This window comes from Eptatretus burgeri, chromosome 9, assembly GCF_056783735.1.
Source record: "Eptatretus burgeri isolate ZD-2024b chromosome 9, Ebu_testis_v1, whole genome shotgun sequence".
NCBI lineage: Eukaryota > Metazoa > Chordata > Myxini > Myxiniformes > Myxinidae > Eptatretus > Eptatretus burgeri.
The window spans coordinates 26,706,479-26,721,873 of record NC_140969.1 but is presented as its reverse complement, the minus strand read 5'-3'; the positions used below and the strand labels follow the sequence as shown (position 1 = coordinate 26,721,873).

Here is a 15,395-nt window from a genome sequence, read left to right as displayed (position 1 = left end):
ATCAAGAATTATCCGAGCAAAGACCTTGCCCGGCACTGAGAACATCGTCACCCCTCGGTAGTTGTTGCAGTCTTGGCGATCAACCTTTCCTTTCCAGAGAGGGACAACAAGGCCCCTCTTCCAGTCAGTTGGGATGATGCCTGTGTTCCAGGCAGAGCACAGAACTGCATGCAATGACAAGCGTGCAGCATTTCCACCAGCCTTGAGAAGTTCGGCATGGATGCCACAGATCCCTGGAGCTTTACACCATTTCAACTGGTTCACCACAGCGTGTGTTTCCACAAACGAAGGTGGACCACACTTAATTGGAGAGTCAGCAACAGTGATAGTAACACCCCTGGCATCCAACTCGACAGCTGGTGGATCAGCCTGGTACAACCGCTCAAAGTAGCCGGCCCAGCGGGCCTCCACTTCAGACTCCTCTGTCAAGAGCCTACCACCCTCCGTTCTAACTGCAGTACACCGAGGGATGGGCTTGGATGAACGCAATGCATGAATTCCCCTGTAAGCGGGATGAGAATCACCTGTCCACAGGTGATGCTCTACCCCCTCACAGATTCCTCGCACATAGGCCTCCTTGTCCACCTTTAGCACACGTACAGTTTTACGCCTCAGCTCCCTGAACAGCTCAGCTCTGCCATTCAGCCTGGCCCTGTGACTCTGGTCAATGGTATCCTGTGTTCCTTGAGAGACAAAATTCTTCTTCACCCTATGGTGAGTTCCAAGACATCCACCAGCAACATCAAAAACGGTGGTCTTGAAAGCGCTCCACAACTCTTCAGGATCTCCCAAAGCACCCAGACCCCCCAAATCTCTGCTCAGCCTGTTCGCAAACTCCTCAGCTACCCTCTCATCCTTGAGCTTGCCAACATCCAGCCTCGGTTGGGATGGTGCCATTCTTCTGGATTTAAGGTGCAACTTTAGAGTTGCTACAACAAGCCGGTGGTCAGTCTTGAGGAACTGCGCACCCGGCAGAGCCTGCAGTTCTGGATCATCCTCCAGCTACCAGTAGTATTAGTAGTGGTCATAATCATCTATGAATGTGAACTGTTACGCGATTATATTTTGTAATCATCATACCATAGAGAATCGTGAAGGTTTAAAACTTTTTTTTTTCCTAATCTCCATGAATAATCTGATTCTCTGAAAAATCCTCTATCTCTGCTGATGAATACACTCTGCCTCCCACTATTCAACTTGTCAAGTTCTCTGCTTGAAAGGGGTTAGATAAGAGATTCTGACAAAAAGAAATACAGGTGACAGAGAAGCAAGGTAAAAATGGACGATATTCCTTTTCTAAATTCCGGTTTTGGCCGGCATGACTCGACTCTTTTTGAGTTGATTTGTCGATTTCCATAGGCTGAAAGTAACTTGGGTTATTAGGGGATGCCATAAAACCTTGCCTACCCCCCACTCCCCCCACCTTTTTCTGGAAATATTTGTTTGTTTGTTTTTTTAAAGTTGACATCTTGGGGATGTTCCTGGGCCTGCCATATTTTTTCTTATACGTACTCCTCACCCAATGACATTGCGTCAATAGCTTGATGGATTAATTTAATCCATTGTTGGTGTAGTGCAATAACGATGGCCCAAATGGCCACCTCCTGTATTAAATGTCCTTATACCTTGTTAATATTTTTTCCTTTTTTAATTTCTTAATTTTTGTATACATTGTCGAGGCTCGTATGAGAGCGAACACACAACGCACAGCAAGGGGGGCATGAGACAAGAGGGGTGGGAGAGGTAAGGGCAAAACAGTGGGGAACAGAGACATTAGGAGATCTGTGGAAGGGATTGGGATGGGGTGGGGAAGACTTTGCTTGCATAAAGGTCGAGGACCTGACTTCATCTGTACCTGTGTATTGTGTGTTTGTTTCCAGCTGCACATTTTGCAACAATGGTGAGGAGCATGAGATTGCAGAGAGAAGACTTCACACTAATCAAGGTCATTGGACGAGGGGCCTTTGGAGAGGTAGGTGCTTAACAACCACCTGATGAGTGAGAAAAGGGCATCATGTATCATGTCTCTTTCCATTGAGGGATCGTGTAACTGTTTTATAGTACCCTAGTTTGCTGGAATTAGCAACATGAACTTGAGAATTGGGAACATGAACCTTAAGAACACAAATGCTTTCCCATACTGGAGTTTGAATGGTGCAGCGAGTTCAAGTGGCCAAGGATTATTGAGTTTTTCATTTAAAGGATTTTGGCTGAAATGGCGCTGTCCCAGACCGACGCTGATGTAAACTGTGACAGATGGTCGAAGGTCAAGACTATGTTGGGTGTTCAAATATACATTTATCTATTTTCATGCTATTAATATTTATTTATATTTTTAATTTTTGAAAGAACCTTCTGTCTTGGGCTATTGCATCTCATTCTGACAACCTTTTGAATGTTCCTCATGTCATATACAATTCTGAAGGTTCTTTTATCGACATTTTATTTTTGATTTTGGTGTCAACTGGTGAGATGTCATTGCTGCAACCTCAATGTTCCTTCCGTCAGGTGGCTGTAGTCAAGATGAAATATACGGACGACGTATATGCAATGAAAGTCTTAAATAAATGGGAGATGCTGAAGCGTGCAGAGGTGAGAAAGTGCCCTGCACATCATTTGCTTCCTCTGATGTATAAGTCTTAACTTCCTGTTTGTATGGTGGCCTTTCTTATCTCAGATTTTATCTATTCTTTTTCTTTCTTTCTTTTTTTATTTTTTTTGAAAAAAAATTCTCCTCCTGTTGAAGACATCAAGGTAGAAACAGCATGGTGTATGGCAGTTGTTGATATAACTTGGCATAATTTAGGTGAACATTGTACACTGCCCATTTCAGATTGTGGTGCACATTGGAATCCGTTGTGGAGACCTTTTCCCTCGATAATCCACTGCATTCATTTTCCTTTTAAAAACGATAGTTTTTGGAGTGCATTGAGTTTAAAGATTTCTTCTGATTTGTTTAGTTTGCAATGATAATGATTGTGTGGCATCTCCCACCGAAAATGTATTTCCAATGGGTGGTTAAACCCCTACGTTCCTTCTTTTAAAAACAGTTTTTGAGTACAGAGGAGGCTGAAAGAGGTTTCTCCATCTCTTTCCTCAAGCTGCCTTGTGAGAAGCCCAGATGTGATTTTTAACAATGATAGCAGGAAAGTCTTCTTCCCCAACCTTGCCCAGTTTGACGTAAGGGGGACATGGACAAAACACCTTAACCTTTTTAGTCAAAGAGAGATGAGACTTCCCACCCCCCCCCCCCCCAATCTCCTGGTGATCCACACAATGGACAATTTCATCCTACCACATGTACTCAATAAATGCTTCAAAAAGGTCATAAGATTATGCAAATAGGCTCAGGCCTTAAACTAGCTACGACACAAATGTAACTCCATGTAAGAACAAGAAAAAGAGCAATCAGAGATTGCAGATCCTTGCCAGGACTTCTTTTGAGTGCTGTATTTTTATCAGTTTTAGGGTTAATCTAATATGGCTGCCAACCATGTGACCTATTATATGATGTATGTGTGAACCTTTTATTCCTCATGGACAGGCAGTCATACGTGTAAAGTTTCACCTCAATCTGTTCAGCCACTTCAGAGAAGAAGATTTTTGAAGGTTTTTATTTCATTTTATATTTTTTAAACAATATGGCTGCCAAATCACGTGACCAGTGACGTAATGAAGTTTATTTTTTTCTGTGGGATGATTTTATCCCCAGATAACCCTCAAAATTTTTCATACTGATCGGATGTGGTGTTCTACATAATGTAATTATTATGTCATAATGAGGGCACCTATGATGTCATACAAAAAAATCACTCATTCCTCATGAGTACTTGCCATGTGCCAAGTTTCATTTTTTTCCTTGGTGCGGTTTCAGAGATGCAGAGGTCCAAAGTTTTTGTGTTTTTCCAATATGGCTGCCACACCGCATGACCTATCATGTCAATCATTAAAACATTCTCCATGAGTAGTTGCACCAATGGTGAAAATTTCCTCTCAATCCGACAAGCGGTTGCGGAGAAAAACACGAAAGTTCTGTACAGCCAAACAGAGACGGACAGAAACAAACAAACGGACCCAAATGCAATAGGGTCATTCCGTGCCAACTCAGCTAAGGGTCCTCAGGTCACCTCCTCAGATTTTGCTGGAAAAAATTCTTAAATGTAGATCTATATGGCTCTACCCACCATGCAAAAGATTAGCTTTCAATTCCTCAAAGTTTAAAAAATATCTATCTCAAGAGACCTTTGACATTTGGCCCTAAAAATGCCAAATGTGAAAAACGCATTTTTTTTCAACTTCAGGGGCTTATAATTTTATAATGGACTCCTCAAGAAAGTTAATATTGCAAATATTTACGAATTGGCCTCCAAATTTTTCAATTATGGCATCAGATAGTTTCTGGGATGCATATTTCTCACTCTATAGGAAGCTAAAAATTGCTTTTTGGCCAAAACGAGCTATAATAAGGTGTAACTATAGGAGCCCTCCCGAAAATATGGAACAACTTCGAATTTTTCCTCATAACACAGTGATTATAGGGTCATTATCTATCCATAGATACAGATTTGCTGGGATAATACAGTTAGGCGATGAATTAGAAAAGTTTTATCATAAACCCTTGCCTCCGAGGGCTCTAAAATGGACCAATTTTGTCCCCTGGTTTGACCATGTGGCTAGGGGTTTAGGATCTTTATTTTTTTCGAAAGATTGCCTCATATAAGATGTGTCTACTGACCGAATAATTTTATCTAACTCCCATGGCTTCATAGTAAAATAAATTTTTATTTACATGCACGTTTTTAATAATTATTCACTTTTTTCATATTCAGAAGTTTATAAATCATAAATGGAACTATCGAGGAAAGAGTTACTGCAGAAATTTATAAACTGGTATACAAAATTTCAGATTGTGGCATCAGAATGTCTCGAGAAAGCACATACTCCTAGTTTTAGGAAGCCAAATATGGCAATTTGGCCCACTTGGTACAAAACAAGGTGAACTTGCAGGGGTGCGCATGAGGCTAAATTATGATTCTTATTAGACATTGGTGATGAGGATGTTATTTATTCATAAATACATGCTAATGATTACTTTCGTAAGTGATTGCAAATTATAAATTAGAACAAATTTGATTAGTTGAGTAGCAACTTTTTTATTTACAGATATACAGAGACAATGAACATTTGTAATTTTTATACCTTAGAAAACTCTTTGATGACCTTTCATCTTTTATGACATTCATTATCATGATTATCTAGCACTCAGAAGCACAGAATTTTACATCTAAGAAAACAGGTCTTGAACATGCTTAAAGTCGTGCTGTGACAGTTGGTACTGACATCCACCAGATTTTATGTCAGGGGCCTCAACCACACAAAGAATGTCGAGTAATGGCACCCAGCATTGATCTTTCTTTTTTTTCTGGAGGCCATGAGAATATTCACCATTTTTGGTCAAAGTGGCATTTTCATCTTCCTACAGATAGAAACATATGCATTTATCAGGCATTATGATAACAGATCCTTAAATTTCATATGCCAGTTTATAAATATCTGCAGTATCACTTTGCCGGAGTGTTCAGTTTCAGATTTATAAGCTCATGAATATGAAAAAAGTGAATAATTATAAAAAACGTGCATGTAAATAAAAAATTTATTTTAATATGAAGCCATAGGTGTTAGATAAAATTATTGGGTCAGTAGACACATCTTATATGGGGCAATCTTTAGAAAAAAAAATGAAGATCCTAAACCCCTAGCCACATGGTCAAACCAGGGGACGAAATTGGTCCATTTTAGAGCCTTCGGAGGCAAGGGCTTATGGTAAAACTTTTATAATTCATCACCTAACTGTATTATCCCAACAAAAATGTATCCATGGATAGATAATGACCCTATAATCACTGTGTTATGCGGAAAAAATTCGAAGTTGTTCCATATTTTCAGGAGGGCTACTATAGTTTCACCTTATTTTAGCTCGTTTTGGCCAAAAAGCAATTTTTAGCTTCTATAGAGTGAGAAATATGCATCCCAGAAGCTATCTGATGCCATAATTGAAAACTTTGGATGCCAATTAGTAAATATTTGCAATATTAACTTTCTAGAGGGAGTCCATTATAAAATTATAAACCCCTGAAGTTGAAAAAAAATGAGTTTTTCACATTTGGCATTTTTAGGTCCAAATTTCAAAGGTCTCTTGAGATAGATATTTTTTAAACTATGAGGAATTGAAAGCTAATCTTTTGCATGGTGGGTAGAGCCATATAGATCTACATTTAAGAATTTTTCCAGCAAAATCTGAGGAGGTGACCTGGGGAGGTTTTTGAAATTTAGGTGAGCTGGCACGAAATGACCCAATATCCTCTCTTTCGGTGAGGGTAAAAATCCCACCCTGGTGATGTTCCGGTACATACGCCATTTCCTCACCTCATCCTCCAGTGAAATCAAGCTGATGAACTGATGCATTGCATGAATGTGGTTTCAATAGAGCACAGGCATGATGGGCCAAATGGCCTTTGCCTGTGTCAAAATTCCTTATCTGTTGGTGCTGTTCACATTGCTTGTTGGGTCACATTGGTCACATTGCTTGTTCTTCTCTTGCATGTCAAGAAATATTTTATGCCTCACTAAGTTGTCCTTCACCTATATCTGTCAGACGGTTTGTTTTCGAGAAGAGAGAGACGTTCTTGTGTTTGGTGATAACCGATGGATAACAAAGCTACACTTTGCTTTCCAAGATGAAAACTACTTGGTAAGAGTGCTATGCACCATCGACACACTGCATCTACCATGTTGAACCACATGTTTGTTGTATGTTTTAAAGCTTGGGAGAGAAACTTGGTGCATTGTGACGTCCATCCCTTCAAGCAGATATTCTTGGCCAATGATATTGAGGTTCAATGGTGGACAGACGTAGGCTAGAGGGAAAAGATGTGGGGGGTGTGGGCATCAAGGGTTTTGTGAGCCGCCATTTGCTGTAAACTTTCGTTTCAGAACCCCAATCTCGGCAATACACAGACACAGCCACGGTGGAGAGAATGGTTGAAAGGATGACAAAAAAGCAGAAGTTTAAGAATGCCATTGAGCATAGAACATGGGCTGTAGGGTTGTGAGGAAGCCAGAGAGGAGGGGAAAAGAGTTTCAGAAGATGAGAGTTGGTCGGAAAAGGGAAGAGACAGAGAGACAGAACGGAACATTTCAAATTATCTTGTGGCCACGAGTGTCACAGAAGAGACCACACACTGGGGAAGGAAATGGTGAACAAGTCTGAGTGAGGAATGAGTGGGAATTTGTTTGAGTAATGTTGATTGATGGGAACGAAAAGGAGACAAATTGAAAACGCAGTGAGGGTGAGTATACCGAGAGTGTGAGGGTGAGAGTGAACATATTGTGGTAGATGAATGGAAGCAGGTCAGCAGGAACAAGATTTATTTATTTACCAATGTAGATGGGTAAGAGACACACACACACACACACACACACACACACACACACACACACACACACACACACACACACACACACACACACACACACACACACACACACACACACACACACACACACACATGACTGGAAGGATAGATTGGGGCTTGGGGGGTATAAAGTGAATTTAATATAGAAAGGAAAGTCGGGGATGAGGAATGGAAGCTTGTGAAAGTGAAGAACAGGGTGGCTGTTCTCATAGAATGTCATAACATGGGAACACATGGTGTTTCGGCCTACAATGAAGCAGAAGACGATTGTAGAACAACACAACAGACACATGGGAAGGTATAGAGTTAATAAACAGGTCAAGGAAAAGTTGTCTTTATAGGGGCTAAACTTTGTCAGCGAATGCGGGGGGAGGCGGACAATGATTTTTTGTCAACCAGATGTCAAGATATCTATGTTACCTGCCGTGTGAAGGAAGGAGAAGTGATGTTTTGGGTATGAGGTCTTCTTTAAACCACTTGCTTTGAAGGGCTCATGCCAGAAACGTTGCTTCTTCCTTTCCACTGCACTTAGTATAGATCTCTCTATCCATCCACCACAACCTGTTCCTTTCCCACAACAGTTGGGATACCTTTCTCATCATTCAGGTGAGAAAGTTCATCGTCCAAATAAACAGAATGAAAATCAGACAAAAATTCTGAGCATAACTTTACGGGCGTCGTGGCATGCGCCTCTGATCCAGATACTTGGAGGCTGGGGTTGGAGGATCACTTGAGGACAGGTGCTCGGTGTTGTTGCACCAGTAGATGGTAAAAAGCAGCCCGGCTGATATGGCGGCACCCAGCCCTGATTGTTAGGTCAGGTCAGACCAGATCAGATCTGTGACTTTGCTATGGGTAACATATTGTTACGAATTTATGCCCGCCCGGCGTGCGAGTGACTGCGTCAACTAATAGCGGCCGGTTCGCCCACCGAACGAGCAATTCAGTCGTTACTTTCCAGAACAATGCCGGAAACCAGTCACAGGTGGGTTCTTAATCCCACCACGGCCCAGTCCGTATTCTACCTGCGCGAAACAGGGTCAATCGCCGAATATCGATATACCTGAGTACTCGCACGGGTAACCTACCGAGGGACCGTACCTCGGCGGAGGCCTGCTTGGACACGAACCGCTCAAGCGGTCCGTTCCGTTCTGAGATAACCGAGCGGGTATTATCGCCCGACCTCGCCGGATCCGATTCTATTTATCGGGTATTTAAAACCCAACTAACATTCCGCAATGCAAAATGGCATTTCAATAAGGGAAAGGGGACACGACTAACGGGTTAACATTTTAATCACCACATTTATTACAACTACACATGTATACAGGAACAATCATGCAGTCATGCAGGTATTCAAAAACACCAACATGCACGTATACCGAAAAAGCAATGAATGCGGCACGGCACGCGGGCAAGACAAAGCGCTACAACCGTCTATAAGCAATTATCAATGTACAGTCACTTACACAATTTTACTTACAGGACTCGGCCCCACAACATTCATTCAAAAAAAAGGAAAAGACCCCATTAAAGGCAATGGGATCAGGCTGGGCCTGTAGACCATTATGGCGTGGGACTTGGCAGAACGAACGAGTCCCACGAGACCGTTGCGGGTTACCTGCACCCTCGTGGTGCCTTGTGGTGTGAGCCTCGACATCCCGTCCCCACGGCAGCTAGTGTAGCCGCGTCTGAGCTCGGGCCTTTCGCGTGGCTGGCGAGCTCTCTCCGGCTCTCCTCATACGAGCGCGCAGGTTCGCGCGACACCGCTGGCAGAGCTGCGCCTCCAGTCCGCGTCTCCTTCGCAACACCCGGACTCTCCAACGAACGGGTCGCTCCACGGACCGCTTCCCCACAGACGAAGACCACCAAGACTTCCACCACACTGCTTCCACCAAGACCACGAGAAGAGCGGAGGAGAAGAAGAAAAAGAAGACCGACTTGGCGCTCTGTGTGCCCTTATATTCCTCCTCACTTATCGCCCCGCCCTCCTTCCAGCTCCTGTGGGAAGCTCCCAGAAGGGAGGCGTTTTCCACTTCCAACCATCTTGCCCACCCCCCCCCCACCTCGCGGCAGACGAGGAAATCGTTGCGGTGACCCTGCAGCCGAGGGACATTCATTCCCCCAAAATCAGGCCCCCACCCTACTTCACCTTTGACCTTTGGCTCGAATCGCACCTCCCCCATTCCAAAGCGTGGGAAAAACAGGCAGGAAAATCTGCGTGCCATCGGAATACCTTCTTCTTTTTCATGGCGTTATTGGAATCCCTTGTTCCTTTTCCGTGGTAGAGACGGTTTTATAAGCGCAAAGGGTTGCAGCGGGGTTGTGGAGAAGGTGATCGGAAGTGGGCGTAGTGGGGAAGGTGGTTAGGTGATTGGCGTAATTGTGGTTGTCGTGGTGGTTGAGGTGATCAGGATGGCGTGGCTTGTTGAGAGGCGCGTGTGGTTGTGGTGGTGGAAGGACGGTGGGTCTGAAGCGGTTGTTTGAGAGCGATGTTGGTGGTGGTGGTCCAAAATAACGAGAGTGAAAAGAAAACGGCTATTTCAAAGATCACAGCCCTGTCCACACGGATAAATCCCATTAAGCAACGGTGGAGAAATCTAACTGAACACGGACTTATCGGCATAACTAACTAAGGACCTTTATGGTGTTCTGCGAATTTCCACAGCTGTAACAATATAAACCCGTACAAACATGTTCATGGTCGAGTGTTGGCAACTAAACCGGATCCCCCCCCCCCCCATCAGGTCCCCCTATGCGTGAAGGGTGTATGGATATGGACTCCCAGCAGGATTAAATACAAAACTTGCCAAAGGATGGAAGAGCTCCTTGTGAGCCAATTGCCATCCATATCTTGTGCCAACTGCATCTGCAGATATCCTCCTGCAGTTGGTTACCTTTCCAAGGGGGTTGGTGGCAGGATTTGCACTCTGGCCACCACAAAACACTTCATTCCGCAAAAACACACTGAGGTGCGTGGCGGCGTGGTGCTGCAGTGTCGTCCACCAGACGATGGTATCCTTGGGTTAACCTGAGACGGTCCCTTTGGGGGGGTTCCTGGAATGGCCTATCCCTAAGAGATTGGGATGGGCCAGGCATCTGCCAAATGGAGGCCCCTGGTGTGCTAGTGGAAAGTGGGCACAACAATGTGCTGTTAAGAAGCGCATGCTCCCATTGTATGTATGTGCGCATGTAACCCGAACTTCTGCCAATTCATGGAGCAAATCAAATAAACATCAATTCCTGCCTTGGAAAATGTAACTGGCAGTAATTTTCAAATCGGTCAACGGATTACCCGTATGTCAGAAATTGCAAAAGCATTTTTGAGAGATGTGACTCGTTAACTTAAAATAAATTTCATTTGTGTTAGGTTTAAGTCTATCTTATTTTTGTAAATGGATGGCCGAGAGCAGTGGTTCCCAAACTTATTTGTCCATGACCCAAATTTTGAAATCACATTTGCCTCGCAACCCAAATTATACTGGTACCTAGTTTACCTATGATAAAAATTGTCAGAGAAAATGCTTTTGACATGAAACCCCCCCCCCCTCAAAAACTGAGATTTTCAAGTTTGGGTCACGACCCTGGGTTTGGGAACCCCTGGCCGAGAGGTATGCACACTCGCTTCAGCTGTTTCGTCTGGGTTAGAATCCTGACGTAGCTATAAACTGTCCTCCCGGTGTTTCACAGGTAGGGCGATTCATCAATGGGTGTGCCGTCCCGAGGGTGGACGTTAAAAGGGAAGTCCCATCTGCCAGCATTCGTTGGTGGACATAAAAAAAGATCCCATAGTGACCTTCGCGAAGAGTAGGTGAGATATTGCCGGCACCTTGCCCTTCCCGATGGGTTGGTGGGCAAATTTCCTATCCTAACCAGCAGAGGGCTTTGCATCAGTGGCTCATCCTCGCCCTCAGCCAATGATGCTGCCTCACAGCGTTGTGCTGCATTCAAAAAAAAAAGGATTTAAGTAAAAGTAAACTTGATGAACAATTGGTATACGGCATGGCCAAAAACGATAAATAGCATGTTATTTCAAAATGTAGTGAAAGGGTTATGACAAAATTTGGTTGAGTTGGGTATGTGATAAGAACAAGCCGATTCGATTGTGGTTGAGGTCCGGGTGCAGATCCGGCCTATCGGTGGGATGCAAAATGTAAATTGTTCAGCCTGGCAGAGGAATACGCTCTACCGATTGATGCTGCCCCCCCCCCCCCCCTTCACAGCCTTGTGCTGTGTAGGACAAAGATTACGAGCTTTTGAGGATGAGATGTTTCTGTGTGTGTGCCTGCAGTATCTCCTCATGGACTATTATGCAGGGGGTGATCTGCTCACTTTGCTGAGCAAGTTTGATGAACGGCTTCCAGAGCATATGGTCCGCTTCTACGTTACGGAAATGATTCTCGCCATTTCCTCCATACATGCCCTGGGATATGTCCACAGGTGAGTCTCTGCTCTTACATTATTTACCACGTCGCTTCTGTTTATCATTCAGAATCCATGTATAGTAATCTCAATTGAAAAAACAAACAAACTCAAAATGAATCTACAGGTGGCTGACAAAAAAAAATTGGAAACACCAACAGAATGTCACTTGGTATTGTGTTGAGCCACCACATGCATCTAGGACAGCAGCGATACGATGTGGCTTGGAGTCAACAAGGGTCTGGAACTGTTATGCAGGAATGTGAAACCATTCTTCCAGAAGGAAGTCCTCCAATTCACATCTGTTTGATGGGGGCTGAAACCACAGTCTTAAATGCCTCTCCAGACAGTCCCACAAATTATCTGTAGGATCGAGGTCTTGTGATTGGGAGGGCCATGGAAAATGGGCGACTCTGTCCTCGTGCTCTTCAAACCACCCGGTGACAGCACGTGCCCTGTGGACCAGAGAATTGTCATCTTGAAAGACACCCCTCCCAGCGAGGAAGATCGCTCAGGATGCAAATCGCAAAGAGCGGTAATGTTGTGCATTGCATCAACACTGCCTTCTAATGGAATGAGTGGACCCAGGCCATGCCAAGAAAATGTGCCCCACACCATTATGGAACAGTAAAAACTTGTCAGACCCCCCTCCCCCCCCCCAACACGGAAAGTCCCCAATCATTATTCACTCGTACTGATCAAACACCATTGCATTGTCAAATTAATCCCCACTTTTGCATACCAAGGCGGCATATAGTTTTGCGTGCCCGCGGGAGGAGGAGGGGGGTGGGGAGAGAGCAGGAGAACTCCATGTACTGAGAAGGGGGCAGGAGAGTCCACGAAGCAGGGGGTGGCATGGTGAAATGGTTTAAAACAGTGAGATGAGTTGATGACTGTTTGGGTTTATATTAAACTAGAAAGCGTACGTCCGTTCCGTCCCTGCAAAGCTTGTCCGCATCCGCTTTTGGGAAAAATAAAATGAAGCGGTGAAAGGAGCGAGGAGGGGACATTGTTAACGGGACATTCATCACAGGCTTTTTAGATGCTAAATTGCGAATGATATACAACACACTGAGAGGTTAGGTCAGATTAGATCTGTGACTTGCCACAGGTACCATGTAAACCTGTACTAACCTGTTCCATGGGTGGGTTGTCTGCCACTAAACCGTCTCCCCCACCAAGTTTCTTCGTGAGGAGGGTGTATAACGTGGTCACCCAGCAGGATGAAGAACAAAACCTGCCAAAGGGCGGAGGAGCTCGTTGTGAGCCAGCGGCCATCCATATCTCGTGCCCAACTGTGTCTGTGGACGTCCTCCAGCAGTTGGGTTACTTCTTATTAGGAGGTTGGTGGCAGGATTTGCACTCCGGCCACTGTAAAACCCTTCATTCCGCAAAACACGAGAAAAGCTTTAAAAATTCTGAAAACTCACTCCGTTTTCACGAACGAACGAACGACTCACGAAAACAGGAGGTGGGAGTACCTCCTGTGCAGCTTCCCTTCACAGGGCAGCTCACCGGATGACGGGATTGTGGCAAAGCCTTCAGGACCTCCAATCATTGATGATAGGAGGGAAACCATGTGACGTTCCATGCACAACACAAGCAACGTTCCCGTGTCAGATTGTGGTAGTGTGTGTCAGGGTGGTGCTGATGTGTCATCCACCAGATGGTGGTTTCTTTGGGTTAATCTGAAGTGGTCCCTTCGGGTGGGTGCCTGGAATGTCCTATCCCGAAGCGAGGATGATCCTCTGTCTGTTATCATCTGAGCTCAAGCATTTGGACATCGGTATTGCAGCACTCTCTGAGGTTCGGAGACCGGATTGCGGCGAGATCATGGCGGGTGGTTACACCCACTATTGGTCTGGTCGCTGTGATGGTTACCATGTCCAAGGAGTTGCTGTAGCTGTGTCCAATAAGCTGACTCCAACGATAATTGAGGTAACACCGGTCAACGAGCGTATTATGAGACTGAGGATTCGTCACTCCTTGGGTGTCATTTCCCTGGTCTTTGGATTTGCTCTGACTGAGGCGAGTGATCTCACCGTGAAGGATGCATTCCATGCTACACTCGAGTCTGTGGTTGATCAATGTCTGGGCGAGATACTCTTCATGTCTTGGGGGCTTTCAATGCATCGACTGGCACTGATAGGAATGGTTAGGAGACGTGTGTTGGTCCCATGAGTCTGGAATTATAAACCAGAATAGCACTAAGTTCCACGACCTTGCAAGAAGTCATGAACTTTGGTTGGCTGGTTCATGATTTCAGTGCCCACAGGCTTGTTGCAGCTTTAATCTGTGAGAATCGTACCATCGCAGCCTTGGCTGGATGTTGGCAAGTTTAAAGTTATGTTGTTGAATCCTTGGCTATCGCTGGTCAGATTTTGTGTCCAACGAGCGGTTGCTGAGAGAGACTCGGATGAGATTTGTTACCTGCATAGTCCGTGAGCGTCAGTTGCGGCTGTATGGACATGTGGCTCGTTTTCCTGACTCTGATCCTGCTCACCAGATTCTCTCAGCGAGGGAGTCTCATGAGTGGATGAGGCCAATGGGCCGACCACGTGCCTCATGGTTGCAACAGGTTGACCATCATCTCAAGGAGATGGGGATGGGCCTGGCATCTGCTTGGGGGATGGCCAGACGGAGGCCCCTGGAGTACCGGCGGAAAGTGGACGCAGCGACGTGCTGTTCTGGCACATGTTCCCATACCTGACCTGACCTGACCTGTCTGTATGTATGTCTGTTCGGTCCAGTGCTCAGTTTATACAATGGCGATTTCGATGAAACATCGTTGGTAGGTTCATACCATGACCTAGTTGTGTGCAAATGAGAACCGTTGCTATGGACCCCTCCGTTGCCGAGCAACGGACCTTTGAAATTTTCAAAAAAATCTCAAAAATTAATTTTTTTCAAAAATCGTGCCACGAGCGACTGTGGGCAGCACATTCAGCCATATTGTCAAAAATTCCAGCCGGATCCTATGAAAACTGTCAGAGAAGATAGACTTTGAATGAACCCTGGTCGAAAACAATAAAAAAACGAAGTTCGTTATATCTCAGAGACTATGAGTCAGATATACATGAAACTGGTATGGTAGGTTCATGGTATGTCCGAGTTATGTGTGAGAAAGAACCGTTGCTATGGACGCTTTTGTTGGCTAGTAACGGCTGAAAGACGACTAAATTCGACTTGATCGACTACCCATGTCCGCCTACTGGCTTTTTTATTGATTAATCACTTAATCGATGAATTACTTAATTTTCAAAAAGTTAGATTTGGATGAAACGGCGGTGGTTTTGGTATACAATTAGCCAATTGATTGAGAAATTAATTATTTTACGATTATTATTTATTTAGTTTAATTATGCAGGTAATCAATTCTTGGACACCACGGAGGCCTTTAATGGACGTCTGGCTCAGAACGCCTATGTTAGCTGGGCCTCTTGCATGACAATATAATATGTAGTACTGTGCAAAAGTGAATTGGAAACCGATTAATTC

General features: G+C 44.5%; 1 protein-coding gene across 5 annotated transcripts in view; it reads left to right on the top strand.

Moving 5' to 3' along the window:
• The window catches only part of LOC147019765 (serine/threonine-protein kinase MRCK alpha-like), a 61,263-nt gene that overhangs the window by 15,134 nt on the left and 30,734 nt on the right, over positions 1-15,395 (top strand). For all 5 annotated transcript variants that reach the window (XM_085894456.1, XM_085894458.1, XM_085894457.1 and 2 more), the window contains 4 exons: positions 1,881-1,972; positions 2,509-2,592; positions 6,656-6,751; positions 11,767-11,915. In XM_085894456.1, the coding sequence (XP_085750582.1) occupies positions 1,881-1,972; positions 2,509-2,592; positions 6,656-6,751; positions 11,767-11,915 (421 nt within the window). The remainder of the gene's footprint in view (positions 1-1,880; positions 1,973-2,508; positions 2,593-6,655; positions 6,752-11,766; positions 11,916-15,395) is intronic.